Below are 22,201 nucleotides of genomic sequence, written 5' to 3'. Positions count from 1 at the left end.
ACCAGAGTTTACAAGGTCAGCCATCATCCAAAAGCACCAGCTGAAGTTCCCAGCTGGGGTAAGCCAGCACGCTTCCTCTGAAATCATCTATTCCCATTTCGGCTACTGAGAGGCTGGCCCCTAAAGTCATTTTTGTTTATGTAACTGCAGACAACAGGGGCTCGAGCCCTAATCGTGCTGTGGCCCAAAGCTGCATAAGTTCCCTCAGCCTGAAGCCCTGCACTACCACAGCTCTCTGGAATTTGGGAGCTTTCCAGCAGTACGTTTGCAGCCCAAGCAACAAACCACAATCAGCTTTTGAGGAGTCTTTTTTATTAAGATAAATCCAGCAAAATTCCTAACAGTGGGTACATACAACCAACCTGCCCTTTTAAAAGAAATGTTTGTATTTCATTTAAAAACATGATTACACTTTTATTTATTTCTTTTTTCAAAACTGACAAAATAAAATTACATTTGGGAAACAACAGATTTCCAGCTCTTAGGTTTTTCATGAAAATAGCTCACCTTCTTTATAAAAGCAACCCACAGAACCACTGGAATGTTTAACACGGTTATTTGTTTTGAGACCTCCCCACTTTAAGAAACCATACAACACATACAAGGGAAAAATTAAAGTCTGAAGTCTGTAAGCATGACTTACACAAAAAGGGACACACTGACAGAAGTCAAAAGCTACCACCACTTATTCTTTCCATGTACCATACAAACTATTACAATCACAAAATTTAAAAACAATGAATTTTTTTGTTTTGTTTTGTTTGTTAGGGATTTAATTCCCAAGTAACCGAGATGAAGATGTTCCATAATTAAATTCATGCTAAAAAAACCTGCATTTATAAAATAGTTGATAAAAATATTCCTCTCTGTTAACAATACAGCATGGAGGTACGGATACCAAATGATGGAGATATAGGGCAGGGTTAACATTACTCGGACTTGGCTTCCTTATCATCAGATGCTTCAGCAGCTGGTGCCTATAAAGGTGTTTGGGAAGAATAGAAATATTATTTGTAATGCTAATCGGATTCCAATCTAACAAGCATCAAAGAGAGACTAGTTTGTTAGCACAGACATGGACAACATTTTGTGTACAGACAAGAATGCACAGCTACTACAGAAAACACCCACACAACACCACGTCAGCTGGTAATTCTAAAAATTGTAACACAGTTGAGTATTAATTAATTGTTGAGTTGACCTTGGAATGTTAAAAGCCTCCAAAGAGGCAGAAGTTTATAATGTATTTTACATTAAGATCAATCATACGCTAGGGAAAGTACCAAGTCCTCATCTCCGTAAGCAGCAGAGTATAGGAATTACACATCAAACCGCGATACTCATGTATTGTCCAAACTCTGGGGAAATTGGTTCTCACCTGTTTTCTATAAAAATGTCTGCTATTATTTTTTTAAGTCAACACATCAAAACTCCAAAGCTTCTATCAAAGATCCTTTGAAGTACATTAGCTCCATATTATTTTTTTAGCAAAGAAGCTCCTGAATTAGTTTTAGAAATGAAAGAATAAACGACCCATTAACTGGATAATGATACCCAACTCATGAACAGAGATCACTGTAAATCAAAAGCAACAGAAAACACAACGGGCTAGTCTGTGCCTACAGGGGCAAAGGGTGCCTGTAGCAAATGTTACTCTTCTACTATCAGCAAGAAATCTGCTAGGAAAAGGCCAGCAGAGGCTGACTGAAGCTTGTAGCTAGTCATAGCTCTCAGGTAAGCAGCTGATACAGTAAAAACATGTAAGAAAGAGGCTTGCAGATCAAGAGAAAAGACCCAAGTTCATTTTGCAGATCTCTCGCTGAATTGTTCTGAGGCAAAGAATTGTTTTAAAGAATTGTGTAAAACTTAAAACCAGATTTCTGGCACAGTACCAACCCACGCTGAGCAGCAGAGGCAATCCAGCAGTCCGGACAGGATATGCAAAGTCAGCTCAGGGCTGGATAGCAATCTTACTGAGCTTCACTGTTCCCCAAATACTCTGCATTGCTCTTGTGCCAACCCCGAGAGGGACACTATGATAGCACAGACCACCTGTGGAAGCACTCTACCACAGAGCAGGAGCAAGTTTGAAGGAGAACACTACTCTTTCAGGCTCTCCCTGGGAGCTGCCCTGTGTAGATACTGCAGTCAGTCTGTCTTTACAGGATGGCAGTGACACACACCACCTTCTCACAAGGAGGCCCAAGCGTTAGCTCCCACAGCTTTATTACCAATACATCTGCGTTTATTCACGTTTACTGTAGCTAAAGTACCTCGTTAGTTTTGGTATCTCCGTTTTCAGAGTGGTTTTCTTCTTTAGCATCCTCTTGTTTAGTTTCATCTTTGCCTTTGGCTCCTTTCTTCCCTTTTGTTGCTGCTTTTTTGTCCTCCTTTTTATCATTTGCTGCCTTTTCTTTCTGTTAAGAATACAGACCGTGATATGGTAAATGCCAGTTTCCACTTCGTACATCTGCAGAAGCACATCCTGAACTCGAAAACCATCTACACAACCTGCTCCTACATACTGAACTTCTATTGACAAAGATGAGATGAAAGTTTCTAAGGAGAAGTGCTTTCTTTCTGTTCTGTCCTGAATGTGCTACTGGGAAGTGCATAATATAAAAGCTGTGGCTGGGGTTAAAAGAATTCCTATTTTAAATAGGCATTCAATTAAATTAGCTAAAAAATGTTAAACTGGCCCATATTTCTGCTGTGCTGCTGAAAGGCGTACCACAGAACAAAAAGAACATGTACAACTAGTGGAAATACCAGAATATTTCAGATGTGCTATTAACGCCTATTTAGAAAACTGTAACAAAGCTATAGTCAAAGGACTTTCCCCCTTCGCTGCCAGAAATATTCCTTACTATAATAAACCACTTGTGTGATAGACAAGTTGGGGGCTCAACAGCATCACTTCAGTAACAACGAGAACTTTGCATTTATTATTTAGGCTCAGTTTCTTATACGTGGACCAGGCTAAATCAAAGCACCACTTGATGCTACAACTTCTGTAGTAACAGTTTTCTATATGGGAAGGTCAGATCCCAACCCCAATACAGTAACAAACATGACTCTCGTTAGTTTTACTTCTGAGGATCTGCCTCTTGCTGCTAATAAGTAAATGCACCAAGCAGACTAGCTTAGCTCCTTGCTTGATTAACCTAGTTCCAACAGAGGAACCATAAATACCTGCAAAATTACTCCTCACAGGTAAGTGAAGATAAACAGATAAATTCTGAAGATATATATCTCTCTCTCCTCTCAGAAGATGGAGTTGTCTCAGTGACTGGAAGTTACAAAAAGTATACTTTCTTACTTCAGCACCTTGCTTATTAATGTATAAAATTAATTCACATTAAAAATGAGCTGCTTGCTAAAGGTAAACCTAGATTCAGAGTATAAGGGGCAAAGTCACCTGATTCTTCAATGATACTGATGCTTAAAAATTCACCAATTCCTATCATAACGCAGAAAATTAAAGACCGGAACTTAGTAGCACTCAAATGGTTGAAGGTTTTTCCTCTCTGACCTCCCACTCCCCAGCCTGACCTTGCTGAGGGGTTTCAGCCCACCTGGGAAACTCTACTATGATACAGTTAGAAGGCCCCTTCTCCTGGGCTGTGCCCACCCTCAACAAACCTCTCCTCCTCTCTGGGGACTGAATTAGCAGTGACATGTAGTGGCTTCTTCCAAGAGATGTGTCACCAGAGGAGGAAAGAGTATGCCTCCACTCACTCTTTCCCCCTCTGCTGGCTGAACAGTCCTCCCAACTTTCAAGAGGCAGGAAAAAGATCACAGTACTGTCAGCGGCCAAGTATTCTGGTACCGCTTGGCAGTAAGGTTATAATTGCACTGCTACTATGGTACTGGTTTGCTCTCTGTCACTAGAACAGACCTCACCAGACCTCTGAAACATACGTAAGTAGTCCACAGTGAAGGGTTCCTCCAGCAGCACCAGCAAGCTCCAAACTCACAAGCCCAGGTGTGTTAGTCACTTGCCCTTCCAATGTAAACCATGAAGGATATTTACAGACTTGGGGTTGTTTGAAGGACGGTATCTTTCCCTTTACCCCATTTGAAAAAGACAAGAAAATATTAATGGAGCTAAAACTGTAATTCTCTGTAGCCCACTCTTCACTGGTAAAGCTCCTCTGAAGAAAGCATTTGAGGAGAATCCACAGAAACTGGCTTCCATGACTGGACTGACCAAAGAGAAAGTGTGTCATAGCAAAGGACTGTGAGCAGGAACCCAGGACCTCTGCTCTATTCTAAGATCTGCGGCTTCTGGGGACAAGCTAGTGGCTATCCTGTTAAGGGATCAAGCCCACTTCCACAACCATGCGAGCCCAGGAAAAAAAATACCCAAGGAGACATTGTTATATTTCAGTTTCCAAGGTTCTTCCATCCTCTCAGCTGGTTCTGAGCTAATACCATTACATTAATTTCCCTGAGTGACTTTTCTATACAGATGGCAATATCAATTCAGTAATAAGGTCATGTGTTTTATAAATAAGTGATAAAACTTTTTTCCAGGCTCTATGTTTTCCACTATGTCTAAGTTTAAAAGGTGAAATCTATTCTTACACACAAAGAAACATTCAAAGAATCTGAAAGTTTTAAAGTTAAGCATTTGGGGGAAACAAGAATTAAAGATGCCTGCACAATTCTTATTACATCCCCTTTTGCAGAGATATTGATCCAATATTAGAAGCTCTGGAGATCCAAAAAGGCAACTCAAATATCCTGGTTTCAAACCAGCATCTTAGAAGCAAGAGGACCATACCCTTCCAACAGGGGGGCAACGTGTGGGGCAATGACCAAGGCACCACTCCTGGCAGAACTGAACAGTCTTTGATCCCAGAGGGAGACTGCACCATATAGCTTGCACAGGGAACTGTCAAACAAAGTTCTGACAGTCACCTACAGTCCTTAACTTTTGAATGCGTATTTTCACAAGATGCGGTTAACACAGCTTTTGTGTATAAACCCTGAGATGTTTCCATATAACTAAAAAAGCAAACTTGGAAAAAAAAGAAAATACCAACAACATGCATTGTATGCCACTGCACTGACCTCTGCATGGTTCATCAGCAGAGGCAGAACCCAAGACTTTTAGATGCCCAAGCCGCTCTCTGCCACTTGGGCTGGAAGAGCAAACACCAGTGGCAGGGGCCCTCCTCTTCCCTAGGGATGAGCCAGTACAGGGAGATGCAATCCAGACTGTGTGCCAGCTGCTTGCTCACACCACAGGAACGCAGAGCAGCAGGGCTCCTAGGTTCCCCTGCCACTCCTGAATGAGATCTAGAAATCCAGCTGCACAACCAAGACATAAATGTGAAAAAACTTGCTCTGCACACCACTGCCATTAAAGAGCCGAGATGCCGGGTCCCCAAAATGACAAGCAGGGTTCTTCTTCTTGTCCATTTCTCCTATCTCTGTTGCTCCACATAGCAGGACTTGGGAGGTAGAATGGTTTTCATCATCTGGAAGTCTACTGTGCCATATGCAATTGCAGGGCCTTTTAAATGTACAGAAAAGAGCTGCAGGTTCCCAGCCTGTCATCCCCCGCATCTCTCACACTTCTGCTTTGCCCATATGACTGTCCAAAACCACAACAGAAAATGTATGATAGGAACAGGTTAAAAAGAACGCTAAAGTTTTGTTGTTGGAATTTTTTTTCCAGCTGCAAAGTCCTCATAAGATCTGAATATTTACAGATAGAAAAAAGCACTGCAAACTGACCACTGGGGAAGTTTGTGACAGGAAGGGGGTACAAAGAAATACTCATGGATTGCAGAACTGTCCCCTTTTGAATTTCAAATTGTAGCTCCAAAACAACAATGAGCTTTAGATTCTTTTTTAAGTATACTGTCAGATATGCCAATATTTTTGACATTTCCAAAATTATCTGGCTTAAGGTAACGGGTATGTAGAACTTTACCCCCAGCAATTAAAATTGTATAAATTGATAACTAACTGACAAGAGTGCCTTTGAATAAAAACATTGTAAGAAACTGTAATTAAAAGCACGATTTTCAATGCCTTCTCTAATTGACCCTCTGTTCTCTATTCAAAGCATTGTTTTCCCAACAATGCACTATATGAAAGTTCAGAATGGCCTTGCAAGGCAAGCAGTAAAGCCTCACCACAACCAATCTGTTCAGTTTACGACATTCCTTCACTAGGAATTGGATAAAATTATCTTTACATCCTTCACATTCTTTCAACTCATGAAATCCAATCTTAAATCTTTAAAGAAAATAATGAAAAAACAAAATGAGCAATTGTGGATCTTTTTTCCCCCCCTATAAACACCTTGAGAACAAGAAGCATAACTTCAGTTCAAGAGATCTCGAGCACTTACCTTAGGTGCTGCTTTTTTGGGCTTTGGCTCCGGTTTAGGCGGAGCAGGTTTCTGTATGAAACACACATAAGAAAGAGTGAGACAAATGCTATATATGTTTTAGTAACACGTTAGTAACTTTCGAAAACTGTTCAAACAGAAAATAATTTAGAGCTGTCTGCTTCATTCTGTAGTATAGAGGAGTAACTGCCAGAGGCAGATCAGTATGCTTCGTTATCCAAATCCACATCTCCTCATGTATGTTACGGTGGCTTTCGTGCAGATGCTGACAGGAGCAGTAAGTGGACCATTACTGTGTCTGGGTGCTACTGTCTGCTGTCAAGGCAAACGCGTGTAAAAAATGAAAGGTATTAACATCTGGACATAATTCTAAGTATGAACACACATCTTAGCTTTCACTAAAATTAAGTACTTTCTTTTTTAAATAGCAACCATTATCCATTTGGCATGTCTAAGATGGCTTAAAAAAGGGCTGGGTGCACTAACCATCTGTAGAAAAGGATGCCAAGAGCCTGTTTAAGGCTGTGGCCTTGGGCTGAACCCTACCGCTTGACACAGATTTACACCCTCTAGGTCTCAGTTTACCCAGCAATTGGGCCCACAAAATCAATGGGCAAATTACAAGTATAGAGCAGGCACTCTATAGAGCTATGAGCAGGAATGTGGATGGAGAAGACCTACAAAGAACAAATGCATCTTGACATCGATATTCCTTGACTCTGGGCGCTCATGCCTCCAGACTGAATGTTAACTAACAAAGATGGTTACACCTCACGTGAAACGTCTAAAAGTAAGACTGTAACATGTTGATACTCATGGACTGGAAACACAGAATAGTAGGAATTTTACTTTTGAACACTGCAATATTCTAACCATGCCTTTCACAGTGCCAGTGGGAAAAAACCACAGTTTCTCTGTAACTGTCCCTTAGAACTTAGCATTCCACGTGATGCAATATTAAGAAAGTAAATAAAGATACTTACAGCGGATAGTCTAGCTGACCTTCTCTTTGGCTGCATAAAGAAAGATGTGTCACTAACATTCAGAAAGCATATAAAGCAGTGCTTTCTCAGAACTGCAACCCAGAATAATAACAAAGCACACTACGTCACGAAGCCCCATACAAAGGGGATTTATGAAATTATGGGCATTATGGTGATGATCTCCCAAAAGCACAGCTTAGTTCAATCATTCTCACTCTATGCAGCTGCCCATTTACCACAGTGAGGCAGTAAGTGATGAAGTTTCTTTACTTGCAGGTGTCGTGCCATTAAGGCTCTGTCACTGAGCCACTGCCCATAAAGCTGAAGGGGACATGATCCTGTTCGAGCCAATGGCCTCAGCCCAGCAGAGCTACTGGCTGCAGCCAAGACACCCAGTGCCCACCTCAGGTGACAGGCCAAGGAATGAGCCCGGGCACCCCGAACCCAGGCACAGGGCCCGCGCCCGCACCCACCCTGGGGGAACTTGTAATTTCTGTGGAGCACCACAGAAGTTCTTGGAGGAGCGGGGACGGGCAACCAAAGAAGCAGCTCCTACCTCCTCCTTTGCCTCGCCTTCAGCTGGAGCCTGCAAGGAAAGCCAGAGACTGAGGTGAGAGGGTGGCGCCATCCCCTGCACTCGGCTCCTCAGAGCCCTGAGGGGAACCCAAGGGCCTGAGGGGAACCCCAGCATCCCCCGCAGGGCTAAACCGTCTCCCGGGGGGGCTAAAAACAGGAAGGTCGATGGCGGCGACCGATCGTCTGTGTGTGTGTCTGTGTGTGTGTCCCCCCTCCCGCCTCCCTCAATCTCCTCACGGACTGCAACTCCCACAATGCCCCGGGGCCGCCGGGCCTACGTCAGCACGCCCAGGCGTCCCCGCGTTTAAAAAGTTCCCGCCAAATTACCTGCCATAACAAGGTCGTCGCCAGCCCCGCGCAAGGACAATGCCGGCGGCCTGGCCCACGCCCCCCACGCTATCGCCCGGGGGGCTTCGGCCTGGCCCCGGAGACCTCCGGCCCTGCCGTGGGGCCGGGGGTCTCCGGGGCCAGGCCGAAGCGCCCCGGGCGAGCCGGGCGGGGGGGGACGCGGCGGGTGGGGGCGGCCGCCGGCTCCTCCTTCTCCTCAGCGGCGGGGCGCCGGCAGCGCGGCCCCGCCGAGCCCTGAGGGCCTCAGGGGCGGCCCGTGGGGCCCGGCTGGCAGTGGCGGGGCCGGGCCGGGCGGCGGGGCTGGGGAGCTTGGAGATGAGGGGGGGGGCGTCGGGGTTGGTAGAGGCGGGGTGGGTGGGTGAGGAAGGAGGGGGGGGTGCGCGGTGGGGCCCGTCGAGCTATAAAGTTACTAATTATGGTGGTGAATCCCTTCCCCGCTTTCCTTCAAGGACAGTTTCAAATTCTGCGCCGCCTAATGGCTCCAAATTACCATTGCACAACCATCTGGTATGACAAGAAGTGGGAGGAAAAAAAAAAAAAAAAAAAAAAGGAGAACAAAGGCAAACGCAGGAGAAAGAGGCACCGTTTAGACCCAAATCCTCCCGGGGAATGGCCCGATCCGCCCTAAAATGCTGCCGGAGGTGGCCGGGGGTGCTGGGGCCGTTCGGCGGCGGGGTTTTGGGCGCTGGGCGAGCGGCAGAGCCCTCCGTGCCTAGCGCTGCCTGCCTGTGTTCTCCATAGGGGCAGCAGCAGCACTATGGCTGTTTGTAATCCAGCATGGAGACACTGCTCAGCCTTCTCCTTGCAAACAAAACAGCCCAAAGTGAACTCACAGGCTTCCCCTGCCCGCGCCAAGCGGCCCCGACACACGCCCTAGCCCTCTCCCTCCAGTCCCAGCTCCGCTTTAGGATATCCACAAAAAATTAAAAATGCAAAAACTCCACATAGGCACACACACACGCGCGCGCGCGAAAATTTACAGGTAATTTTGCAAATCGCTGTTTTAATCTCTCCCCTTCGTTCCCCATCTGTCTCCCCTAATCTTTTTTTTTTTTTTTTTTGTACTTACCTTTCTTTTGGGCATAGTTGCACCTTAATAGTTGATTGCAAAATATATAGATAGAGAGAGATATAAAAAATAAACGTAACCACCAAAAAACTGTTTCAACCGTTCTGCCAAATTGCAAAAAAAAAAAAAAAAAAAAAAAAAAATGTATAAAGGACCAAGAGTTAATTGCAGCACAAACTGAACAAAAAAAAATCCCCCCCTCTTTTATTGCAAACAGTAAAATACACCAACACGCAACCAAACTGCATGAATGGGGAGCGCGAGATGGGCCCAGCCGCCGAGTGACGGCCGCGGTGGCCAATGGGAGCGCGGGCAGCGGCCCGAGAGGCGGGGCGGGGGCGGGGGGCGGAGCGGCGGCCGTAGCGCGAGAGACGCTCGCAGGCGGAGGGACGGCGGCCCTACGCTGTCTGCGCAGCGGAGCCGGCCTAAAGCGCGCGGTGAATACGGCGCCGCCGCCGCGGCGGGGAGGGCGCCGGCAGCGGCCCCAACGCGGCCCGCGGCGGCCGGGCGCGCTGGCGGGCGTGGGGGGTCAGCCTCCGGCCCGCCGCCTCCCCACGCCGCCGCCGCCTCTCCTCAGCGCCTCGGCGCTCTGCCGCCTCCTGCCCCGGCGGCCACGGCTCGCCCCCCGCTCCCCCGCCTGCCTCCCCCTCGTTCCCCCAGAGGCCGGGAAAGAAACTTCCACGAAAGTTACCACAGGCCGCAGGACGACAACATGGCGGCGGCGGCTCCGGCCCTCCCGCCGCGCCCGGCTGCGGGGGGCCGCCATGCCGCGGGGCCCTGAGGCCTGGCGGCACAGGCCGGGCCCGGGGCGGGAGCGGGGAGCGGGGAGCGCAGCCGGCCGGCAGCCGCCGCCTCCCGCCTTTGCGGTACCTGTTGGCGGGGCCGTCGCGGCCCCGCGTTAGCCCGGCCGGCGGCCTTTGTGCGGGGGGCCCAGGGCCCTGCGGCGGCCTCTCGGCCCGTTCCGCCTCGGCTGCGGCGGCCGAGAGCGCACCCCAGGCCGGAGCTGGCGTTTGGGGGTAGGCCCTGAGGTGCCAGTCTGGGCCTTCTGCGCGGGGGCAGGAAAACTGCCTCCCTTTTCCATCATAACCGGCTGCAGCCTCTGCCAGGCCTTCCACCACCTCTGTTTCTTAGGGGAAAGCACAGGGCATTCACTAATACCGCCTTTAGGACCAAAGCAACTGAGGCTGGAGAAGCAGGAGCTGCCACTGTGAGGTGTGCCTGTTCCTGCCAAAAGCTAGTCACATCTCTAAAAATCTACAATGAAGGAGATTTGGCAGGCTTCATCAGCTCTCAACTGTCCTTAAAACCACCAAGTTTTCCCCAGCATCTAAACAGAACTTCAGTTGTGAATTTAAGAGTTCCTTTGCCCAGTGTCTAGCAGATAGAACAATTAGTAAGCATCGATTTACACTAACATTTTAGATGCTGCATCATTTCACATAATACTACCATAGTCTCCCACAAACTTCCTTCTTCTAGACTAAACAAATTCCCATAGATCTTACAATCTCATAGGCCATGTTTTCTAAACCTTTTATCATTCTTAGGCTGCCTCGGACTCTCTTCAACTTTGCATTCTTCCCTACATCTATATCCAATAATCAGGTTAATTAGGTAACCTGTCTGAGTGGCATTTGCTGACTTTGCAATAGCATCACCATGTTGGTTCAGATTCTTCTTCTGATCCCCTGTAATCCCCGGATCCCTTTCAGTGCTTCTCCCTGAACAGCTGTTCCCCCTCTTCTTGACAGACTCATGGTGACTTTTTGATTTGTCACTTTTTACATCACCTCATTCTCAAAGTGCTTATATGTCAATAGTTTATTAGCTCCCTGGACTTTGGAATTAAGCCAAGAAGTTTTCTGTCCACAGGTCTGCCTCTCTTCTCCTTCCTCTGGTCAACATAGAGCCATCAAATTACATGATTTTCTCTGTTGATGCGGACCAATTATTCAAAAATGCCTATGACTGGCCTAAGTACCAGGGAGTGCGTTTTGCAGGCACTGCCAACCCCCATGTAACCTCACAGGCAAATACAATTTAGTCTGTCTTTTCTTGCTGCTACCTGTTGCTGTCATCTTCCTGAAAAGGCTGTGTTTAGTAATGGGTGGCTTTATATGAAGGCTGAAGCAAAAACACACAGCTTTTTTGTATGCGCATTTTCCTTTATTTGTTCTCCTTTTCTGTCAGTAATAAGATTTTCTTTTGTTGTGTTCTTACTTCCAATGTGTATAAATAGAACATGCTCCTGCATCAATGGGTTTCTTTCTCTTACTACCTGTTAATCATGCCACCGTCAAGTTCTCCTGTATTAATCAAGATTTTAAATAATGTTTCCAACAGTTTTCTCCCATCTTCTGAGAACGAAAACTTGTCTGCAACACACTTCAGGAGCTCTTGGTCTTCTTTCAAGAGTCTGTGTCTAACAGCAGAAGTTCTCCATTACCAACAAGGTTTGTGCTTAGTTGCATTTGTCAGTTGCCTTGAGGGTTTTTGCCTGTCTCCTTGCAGTTACTGTTTTGTTCTTTCTGTATTCAGAGAGAAGTCTTTGTACCTTTCTGGAAGAGGAACAGGAATTTGTTGAAGAGTCTGTCAATGTCTGCTCCTGAGCAACTTGCATGACAAGCAATTTGTTTGAAAGCTTGGATCAAAATGCATGCTGCAAATTAAGCACAGATTTAAAATTTGCTACTAATTTTTGCATTATATTTGCTATGCCTTCTTTTTCCCCTGCATATTTTTTCAAATGTTTTGACTTTTCTAAAAATGTTCATTAAACCACAAACTGAACTAAATAATTGTTCGTTAGAAGACCACTTCCCTCTGAACAGACAGGATAAACTGCTGTGAGATACTGTTATGTTGAAAGTATAAATGGCTGCTACTATGCAGACCTCTAGAAAATTACAGACCTGGTTGTAGCCTATGGATATTCTAAACACCCTTCCTTCAGGCCAAGTGAAAAGTGCAATTATATTTAATTTTATATTTAATTCCTTTATGCAATAGTAACTGGAAAGAATAGGAAGTCACCTATCAAATCAATGGGGATGATGACACGTTAGAATGGCATGGACCGATATACCTAATCTGGCACATAGACTGCTGGTACAAAACTAACCAGCTAAACTTTTTTGTTAAATTAGGCCTAGGAGAATAAGTTTATTCTGGAGCATTAGTTTGTACCATGTGACCTTTTTTTTTTGCCTTTTTGTCAAATGGGTTGGTTTTATTCAGTACAAAAAGACCTAAACCTGAATTTATGATATCATATCACTGGATTACATAGAGAGTAAATCAAAGCAACAAGCCAGAAATCTTTTTGTGCTATTTCTGTGAGAAAACTTCATGCTAAAATTTGAATTCTGCTTCTGCAAGCATCCGTATTCAAACCAGGTTGTTGACTCCAGAGGTAAAAAACATCCAGTCTACAAGCAGAAACATATGACTTCTGTCAAAACAAAACTAGCATTCTGAATATGGCCCACACTAAACTTACAGAACAACGCTCAAATGCTGAGAAACTTTTAGAAAAATGGGAAATTGCAGACAACCTAAGTACAAGAACAAACTTTCAGGCTGAAACTGTCACAAGTCAGTTTAGGTTTTTTCCCCTTATCTTTGCAAAACATGGCAAGACTCAGTCAACTCGATGTTGATGCCCCAGTGGTTGGACTCCTGGTTGCTCTGTGTGCATTAACCAGCCATCCCAGAGATCTACATCTCTCCAGCATCCTCCATGGTGCTGTTAACCACAGCTGAAATGTTGGATGGTTTTCAATATGTTTGCTGGTTCACAATATCTCATATAGATATTCCCACTGTTGCCCAAGTCAGGAATGTCCTGCAGAGGAGGAGAGCCTGTTCCTGATATCAGAGAAGATCTGTAGTACTTGATCAATGTTTTCCTACGTTTTCTTCTTGAACTGAAGCAGATCAAAATATTGCTGAATAAAGTCAAAATATACCAAAGTCACACTTGGGTGACTGACGTCTGGCCTTCCCCAAACAGGCAGTTAGTTAGATAGATGTTGCTTTCCCGTTCCTTTGTGCTAAAATTCACGTAGGCTTTGAACATCAGGAGATTCCTTTCCACCATGGGATCTCAGCAGGCTTGCAGCTCTCACAGTCATGCTGCTCAGACCTCGAGGCATTTCATTCCCTGATTCACTTGTCTCTAATGCGTAAAGACTTGGCCTTACTGGAGGTACAGCGGTTACACCATTCCTCACCACTGCTCTCTCTGGGATCAGAGGGGTGGATGAGGTGCACCCGCGGGTGCTGGTGGCGTGGCTGAAGGCATGGCGAGGCTGCCCTCGCTACCTTGCCGAAGTCTGCTATGACAGCTTCTGTTAGAAGCAAGCAAGCACGACACGGGCTTTGGACACATTCAGCTCTCAGCCGTGCCCCTCTAGCTGTGCAACAGCTCTGTAGTCCCGAGTTCAGGGCAATTAGGGTTCTGTATGTGATCATAGTCATGCCACATATGACAAATAACATTAATACATGCATTGTTCTGTGGCAAAATACTGCAAAACACGTTTTCCTGTGATGTACCTGGCATTTAAAGTGTCCGTTAGCCTTTTTTTATATAACTATTGGGATGAGTGGGTTATTGATCTATAGAAGATGTTTGTGCTTGGTTAATTTTATAGTTTGTCCTGGGTAATTTTATGGTTTGTCCTGGGTAAAAATTGATTTATGTGTCAAATTCAGTATTGACTGCAATGAAACATTTAGTGTTTAATTTAATCTGGGAACATGAGGGTGTTAACTCTGTTGGTTGTCTTAGGATTCTCATTGAGGCCGTTTTCTTTTCCTCATCTTTACTTTGGTAAAGCCTTTGGCTTAGCTACAGCTTCCTGCCTAGTCCCCGACAGTAAAGGGGTTGGCTGCAAGCACCAAAATAAACGTGGACTTTTATTACACACAAAATACAGATAAGAAGACATTTCAGTCCATCGCAGTCAGACAAGCTGACCGTCAACAGCAAATTTGTATTATCATTATTTCTCTTCTCCAGTTTTGGTTCTTTATGTGAAGATGTACTTTGGAAAAGCAGTCAAATCTAAGACTACTACTAAAATGAAGCCAGAAAAAGCACAAAAGCAAAAGCAGTAGTTTCATCACCTGATCAGTTGCCAATGCTGTCTTTTATTTGCCTTTTACCTCACAATTCTCACACAGCATGCACTGCTCTACAGGTTTCTTAACGCATAATGACTACCATTAACGGTACAATTATCTTTCTCTCAAAAAATACAAGGTTATGGTAGCGCAGGTGAGAGGAGAAAGGCTAGTCTGAAGGGTGGCAGGAGTCATGCATGTGGGCGAAGTGTTGCCAGTGCCTGACCTTGCATGAAGCACTGAATGGAAGCCTGTCCCCAAAACTGCCTGGAATTATGCTCAGGAGCAGGGTCTGAGGGATATGCCTTTACTGCAAGATGACACAGTGGCAGAAAATGCAAATTTCATACTGAGATATGTAAATAATATAATAGGCAAAACAAGAATGACGTCCAGGGAGCTACAGGCAGGATTCATCTATGCAAAAGCAGATGCTTACGTTTGAATTCAGTGGCTGGACTCCCTCTACAAGCTGGCAGAGCAAAGCAGGCACCTTCGGCGTCTGGCACACCCCACTGTAGGACAGACGTTCAGCCTGGCATAATAAACCAGAAAATACATTTCCTCGCCTAACACAAGGGAGATTATTAACAGGTTTGGTGACTTCTCAACATAGAAATAAATGGAAAAGTCCACTACCCTCATGACACAGGGTTAACTCCAGCTAACTTAGTAGAGATGATGAAGATGAGGGAGGCAGCAAGGGCAGAAAACACAACTGCAATGGGAAATGTCCAGTGCCATGATGTAGACCACATAGCTGCTAACATCTGAGGGTGAGAGGTTAGACACTGTTAGTGACTTTTTATGGAGCAGCTGGCCAGGGAAGCCATGAAGGGAGAAGCTACTCTTGATTTGGTTGAAGGCAGAGAACAGGACCTAACTAAGCAGTCTTTGAATCAGTGACCATTATGGATTTAAGGGTCACCACTCTGATCAGAGCAACAAAAGCCAAAGAAATCCCCTGTTCTTGATTTTGGAAAGGGGAACTCTGTAAAGTGAGGATTCCTGAAAAAGGCTGAAGGGGGTAGCTAAAAGAGTAAAAGGCTTTTATGCAGCATGGAGGCTACTGAAAGACATCACATTGGAAGCTCTGGCCAAATGCATATCACCTGTCAAAAAAACATGTGAGAGAATCAAGCGTGGCTAAAAAAACAGCTAAAAAATAAAACACAGCTAAAAGACGGGACATGGGAGGCTCTCAGAAGCAAGATGACATCCTTCAAAAAGTTGAACTTGTGCTCTGATGTGGAAAACAAAAAAGATCATAAAAAAGCAAAATGCAAAAACAGTTGTGTAAAAATCAGAGTTTGACACATAACTTGCAAAAAGATCTAAAAAGCATAATAAGTAATTTTTCAGTCTTGTCAGGAGCAGGAAGCCAGAGAGACATTTCCTAGTACCAGTCTGCTGTTGAGGTGTAAAATGAATATGCAGAAAAGACAATATTGGAGCAGAAAGCCCAAATGAAGTTTTTGCATCTGCACTTATTGTGGAGGAGGCTGGGGAAGTTCCCAGACAGGAACTCACAAGTTTGCCTGAGGATCTGTCTTGTACCGAAGCATTGGTAAGGGTTAGAATAAATCAACAAAGCAAATAATAACAAACTAACCATTGCCAGATGGTCCTTACCGCCGCAGAAGTGTGTAAGCCTTCCTTTAAAGCTGCTTCCACACACACTGCCTTAGGAGATGGCTGATGCCACCAGCTTTTAAAATCTGATCCTGGGGAGTCTCAGCACCCGAGAGGGTTCTGACTAAGTAAAGACGGCAAAATTTTACAAAGCCGCGCTACCTTTAGCACTTTTTTTTTTTGTAACAAGTCTTTCCAACAGCCATTTGAAGGTGCCCAGAACACAGGATGGAACGGGGAGAGCAAGCCTGTGAGCCGAAGCTGACTTGGTCCTGGAAAACCCCAAGACCTCTGCAACTGTGAATGCAAGGGCTATCTCCAAGTATGTAAAAACTTCAAACAGCAGCATGGCAGGCATCATGTACTGATTTGCAGCTCTACTTCCCCTTCTTTCAGCTTGCTGTGAGCTCACAGCAAGCAAGAGCTGCAGGTTACTTGCTGGACGGGCTCAGAGAAGGCAGGATTTAGTGTTCAGAAGACAAAAATGTGTTCTGTCCAGCCTGAGTCCTGAGTAGGAGCCAGAGACCAGGCAAGGGTGTTGGCTCCTGGATTGTATCTTCTGCCTTTCAGGGCAGCAATCCTCTGTGAACGCCCAGTTGAACAAACTGGCCTAAAACAGCGTTAAAAGTGCAACTATTCCTGTTATTCTGGCTGAAATCCTGGTTTCTGCAGTGTTCCCTTCCATGTAGTTCCCTCGGGTACTTCAGGGTAATGAAGTGCACTTGAGGAGTGTGCACAGGGCTTGTCCGAGCCAGGGCTGGGTGGTGGCTCGGAGCCATAGGATGGGTGGCCAGCCTGGGGCCCGAGGAAAGGGAGATCCGAAATGCTAAGCTGGGAGTTGTGCATGGCCAGCCCGTCTGGGTGGAAGTCAGCAGAGGGACGGGAAGGTGTCAAGGGCAAGGAACGGGGACAATCCCACACTGTCTGCTGTAGCTGAGCCCTGTAAGGCTGCCGTAATGGTTTTGCAGCCGGGGCGGCTGCACAGGCAGCACAGGCAGCCGGGGCAGGACCTGCGGTGTGGCCACTGCCGGCCAGAGCTGGGCCACCTAGGCCCTGGCAGGGGCACAGCCTCGCACTGCCCGTGCGAATGGGTTGCTGCAGTGGGAATGCAGAACCCCCAGCCCTTGGACCAGTTGGCACCTCTGGCTTCACTTGGTTGGGATGTGGAGGTTTTTTTATGTGTAAGATGTAGTCTGCCGAAAATGCTGGAAAGGGCAGTCCAGCCCTTGTCTTGAGTAAAGCTTGGCTCAGTTGCGCAGATCAGCCCTGGCAGGTAGTGGGGTGCAGCAGGAACACACCTGGGCAGTGGAATGGCCAGTGAGGAGGACCCACACATGCTTCCCAGCTGCTGCAGCGCCCTGTGCGTGGCCCTGGAGTGATCCTCCCTGCTTGGCTTCAGCCCAGTGCCCCCCGAGGAGCCCACCGACGGCGGGTGGGTGGCAGCGTGGTGCCTGCTGCAGGCAGAGCCTCGCTGGGAGCTGCTGCTGCTCCCCCAAAGGACAGCTCAGCGTTCACAGAACCCCGGGCAACTTCGGCGCTGTACCTGCTGAGCTGTCAGACCCATATCACGTTATTACAGAAATTAAAATCACCCATTCTGCCTTTAGTTGTGAGCTGAGAGTCAAACTGCGGGTCAGGGTCTGCATCCCCCGCGCACCGGCCGCTCCTCCGGCATAAGCCCTGCTCGCTTTCGCCCCAAGCAAAATCCAGACTTGACAAAGGGGTCGGCAAACGCAGGGGGGGCTGCTGGATGCTCCTGCAAACTTCAGGCTCACCGCAGGCTCCCCAGCGAAGCGCCGGTCCTTCGCCCTGCCCTCCTCCTCCTCCTCCTCCCACGCCCGGGGAGCCGGGCTGGGCCCTGCGCCGGTGGCCCCGCAGCGCCAGCAGGGGGCGCCCCTCGGCAGGCAGCGGCGGCGCCGGGCGGGCTGGCGGGGCGCTGCCCTCGGCCCGTCGGGCGGGGGGCCGCGGGGGCTGGGGGGGCTGCACCCGGGGGCCAGGCCAGCGGCGTGGGGCTCAGCGCCGGCCCTGCCCCGGGCACAGCAGCCCCACGGGCTGGGCGAGAGCGGCTGGGGGGGCTGCCCGGCGGGACAGGGCCGGGGGCGCGGGTGGCACCCGCCAAACGCAGCCGGCAGCGTGCCCGGGAGGCCACGGCGGCCACCGGCATCCCGGCTTGTGCCAGCACCGGCGTGGCCGGCGGCAGCGGCGCAGCGCCCGTCCCCTGCGCCCGGCACTGGGGGGGCCCCGCGAACGCGGGGTTCAGGGCTGGGCCCCCGCTACAGGACAGACCCTGAGGGGCTGCAGCGTGTCCAGGGACGGGCACGGAGCTGGGGAAGGGGCTGCGGCACCGGCTGGGGGGGCTGGGGGGGCTCAGCCTGGAGAAACGGGGCTCGGGGGGGCCCCATCGCTCTGCGGCTGCCTGAGGGGGCTGGAGCCGGGGGGTCGGTCTCTTCCCCCAGGGAACCAGCGACAGGACAAGAGGGAACGGCCCCAGGCTGTGCCAGGGGAGGGTCAGGGGGGATCTCAGGAGAAATTCCTTCGCGGAAAGGGTGGCCGGGCAGGGGGACAGGCTGCCCAGGGACCCGGTGCTGTCACCGTCCCCGGGGGGGCTCAAAACCCCCGCGGGCGCGGTGCTTGGGGACACGGCTCAGCGGTGGGCTTGGCAGCGCTGGCTTAGGGGCTGGGCTGGGTGGCCTTAAAGGTCTTTTCCAACCTACATGATTTTGTGATTCTATTATTCTCTGCTTTCCTTTAATGTTCTTAGTGGTAATTCTGAGCATTGCATGCAGTACCGATGGACACTGCACAAACTAGCAGCAGTTCAAGCATTAATCCTGGAGTAGGTGTTGGTTTATGTTGTGGTTTATGTCATACAGGTACGCAGCTCTGGATTGTGAGGGACTTTAGCATAACTCTAGTAGTTCCATCAGAGGTAATCAACAGGTGAAAAGCAGTAACAGGGTACCATGTTGTGTGCACTGTGGATTTCTTCCTTATGTAACCAACTGCTATGTGTCTTGCACAATTAGATATAAAAACAAGGAAACCCAGCCTTGCTCTGCTTCCAGATGAGAAGGAGGAGGAGAAGCAGATCTCCTGGTATTCCCCACCCCCTTCCACGGACATGTTGGAGCAGGGGAGTGGAGTTTCCACCCACCATAAATCAGCAGTGCACTGGCACAGGCTGTAGCAGGACATGGCTCTTGCAGAGCACGGGTGAAGTCAGAAGACAGGCTCTGAGTCTGGCTCCAATATTGCAAGCTCGGTAGGCTGGGATTGGAGATGAAGAATAGGTTCCTTACTTCCCATTGAGAGTGCTGAGCAGACATCTCTTACCAATAGCACGTTCCTCCATTTCGGGAGTTCAGACAGATCCAGATCATCTTCTCTAGCAATAGTGCAAGTGCAATCAGGGAATGAAACCTGGCACGGTCTCACATTACTAGCCAAATATTTGCAGTTGAATTCTGGATGTATTTCTCTCTGTGCTTACAAAGAAGCCGTGGAGCATTTGGAGCACATGTGCTTCCTGACCTTTTGTACAAGAGGGATTTTGTAGTTTATTACTGTAATATCTTTCATTGTGAGATTCTACTACCTTTTTTTCTTTTTTTTTTTTTTAATGGCTTAATTTGCCAGTACTCCAAAGCCCTTGTTCTTGTGTGGTTTCAGAAAAAAGCGAGTAGATCTTTGCCATTACTGGCAAAATTTTTATCTGAAATCCCCAGATTTCACCCCAGGGTAGCCAGTCCATTGGGTTCCCTGTTGGGAATCGCTTACGCTCCTACTGCCACTGAAGTCAGTGCCAGTGCTGCCACTTGCTCAATATTGCTGCTTCACAATATATAAAATAATGTAAACCAAAATGCAACTGTTCAGTTTTCCTTTGAGTGACAGTAATAAAAGATGCATCCTGTCAAGACAGCCTTGTACAAACACACCTTACAGCAAGTGCACAAGGGAATTGAGGCAACAACAATCATCGCTGAGTATTATATACATACTATTTTGTTGGCTGCACAAGAACAGGAGATTTTCCTCTTAGAGGCATTAGATCAATTTGTTAATTTTGTTTGAGGTTTTGGTCTACCTTGAGAAGGATAATTAAACACTTCACAACTGTTTAATAGTGAAAACAAAAATAACACCATGGATTTTACATGAGTAGCCTGGGAATAGAAAACATCGTGCTTTTCTGCCAATAGAACAGAAAATTTACTATTATGAGTCAAGCAAACCTAGTTGTTTCAATAATACCCAATTCATGTATTGCTTTTAACTTAATAAATCTCTTTCATGAAGACAAAATGCCTTCTAAAGTGCACTTTTGAGAGTAATGATTATATCAGGATTTTTAGTAGGCAGAAAGACAACATGCAGCTCACTCCAGAAGAATTTCAGCTCCGAGGAGCTGAAGCGTGTTACAAGGAGGAGAGGCGAGCTGGCCAGAGAGCGGGCAGCCAGCCAGCAGAGTGACAAGTGAGCCCAAAGTTCAAATAAACCTATCTGTCCTGTTCTCTGCCTGCATTTTTTCATTCTTTCTGATATGCTGCGGTTTGGTTTCTACCTCTACTGTTCCTTGCCATGACTTGGATCACAGACTGGCACGTAGCATGGTGCTTTGGAGGAAATGGGAATTACCAGTGCATTTCTCAAGCAGCTGTGAAGGGGGCTGTACAAACACATCTGAAGAAACATTCCTTGAAGAATTTTAATCTCCTGGACTTAACTCGGTTTGTTTTAAAGAGATTAAAAAGTACACCATTTATTTTTATTAAATCTCAAAACTCCCTGAACTAGGGAATTTTTATTGTGTCCTATCATCCTAAATAAATTTTGGTTTATTGCTTTTTCAAAATGTACATAAATCTTGTAACAGTCTCAAAGGTTCAGGTGTCACAAATAACATCAAAAGTAGCTATGTCATCCTCAAAATAGTTCTTTCCTCCTGCTGTTGGCAAATTAGTAAAATGAATACAGGTGACTTCATTCAATAGACTTCAACAGGTATTGTGTTGTGTTTTTTTTTTTTTTTTAAATCCTTTCTGCAGTTAGAAAAAACACCTGAGAATTTGAGACAGGAAGGCTTAATTTGTTTGGAAAAATAATTTCAGAAATACCTCCCCCCTTTTTGCCAAAGGCAGAACAAACATCTTCCTTTCATCTTTGCTTGTAGGTGGTAAACTTTCAGCTTGCAATGTTTATCACTGTAAGTATTTTTTATCTTCTGTGAAGGTGCTATCAGAATGGATAACAGAATACATAGAAGGTAATATTTGGAGTACCACAGGCAAGTGGAAGACAGGTGCTGAATATAAATTTCCCTAAATAACGTGTCACCCTGGCTGTAGCAATTAAGTACTCTTTGAGGTCTTATCTAGTGTTCTAATTAGCACGAGTGATGACATAGCATGCCTGGAATGGCGGTGTCCCTGTGGGCCTTGGGCACGGCGCCGCGGCTCTGCTGGGGCCAAGCGGGCATGAAGGCCCTGGCACAGCCGGGCGTGGGGCTGCAGAGGGGCCCGGCCCACAGTACCTGTGCTGGTATGTGCTTTTTTTATGCTTTATTTCTGTGGAAGATACTTTATGATAATTATGGGAAGGCAAAGAACTCGACTGGGTGCCTTTTGGCTGTAACTTTCAGGCTGCAATAGATTTTAAAAGGGAATTCTCAATTCTAAATAGCATTGCGCTGTAACATCTGCCCATCGCAGGCTTCCGTCGCCGCTCCACGCGAGGGCCCGGGGGCCGGCGGCCGGGCTCCCCCGGGCAGGGTGCTGCCCCCCGCGGGCTCCTGGGCGGCCCGCTCCTCCCCGGCTGGGCGGCCGTGAGGGGAGGGGGGCGGCCGCTGCCATGGCGGGCCCGCGGCCTGCCCTGCCGCCCCGCTCCTTGCCCCTTCCCTCAGGCGGCGGCCCCGCGGCGCCTCAGCGGGACTTCCCGCCGCTATGGCGCGGCGCCCCCTCCCCCGCATGTCTCGCGTGGTTCGTCGAGAACTTGCCTCGCCCCTTTCTTTCTTCATTTTTTTTTTTTAAACCGTTTTTCCCTCTTCCGGGCCAGGCGGCAGTGACTGCTGGGCGCGCAGCCCAGTGAGCGCGGCGAGGC

The 22,201-nt window shown here is 47.4% G+C and overlaps 1 protein-coding gene across 1 annotated transcript; it reads right to left on the bottom strand.

The window, feature by feature from the left end:
- Positions 1 to 290: 290 nt before the first annotated feature.
- Positions 291 to 9,683, bottom strand: HMGN5 (high mobility group nucleosome binding domain 5). The gene is made up of 6 exons (XM_005242612.3): positions 9,344 to 9,683; positions 7,907 to 7,936; positions 7,351 to 7,380; positions 6,368 to 6,418; positions 2,274 to 2,417; positions 291 to 977 (listed from the first exon to the last, which is right to left on the bottom strand). Exons 1-6 carry the CDS (start codon positions 9,356 to 9,358, stop codon positions 930 to 932), a joined length of 318 nt encoding a protein of 105 aa, XP_005242669.1. The 5' UTR covers positions 9,359 to 9,683; the 3' UTR covers positions 291 to 929.
- Positions 9,684 to 22,201: the final 12,518 nt, after the last annotated feature.

Source organism: Falco peregrinus, chromosome 13 (assembly GCF_023634155.1).
Source record: "Falco peregrinus isolate bFalPer1 chromosome 13, bFalPer1.pri, whole genome shotgun sequence".
NCBI classification, from domain to species: domain Eukaryota; kingdom Metazoa; phylum Chordata; class Aves; order Falconiformes; family Falconidae; genus Falco; species Falco peregrinus.
The sequence above is the reverse complement of the archived record's forward strand: the minus strand, read 5'-3'. Positions and strand labels throughout refer to the sequence as shown.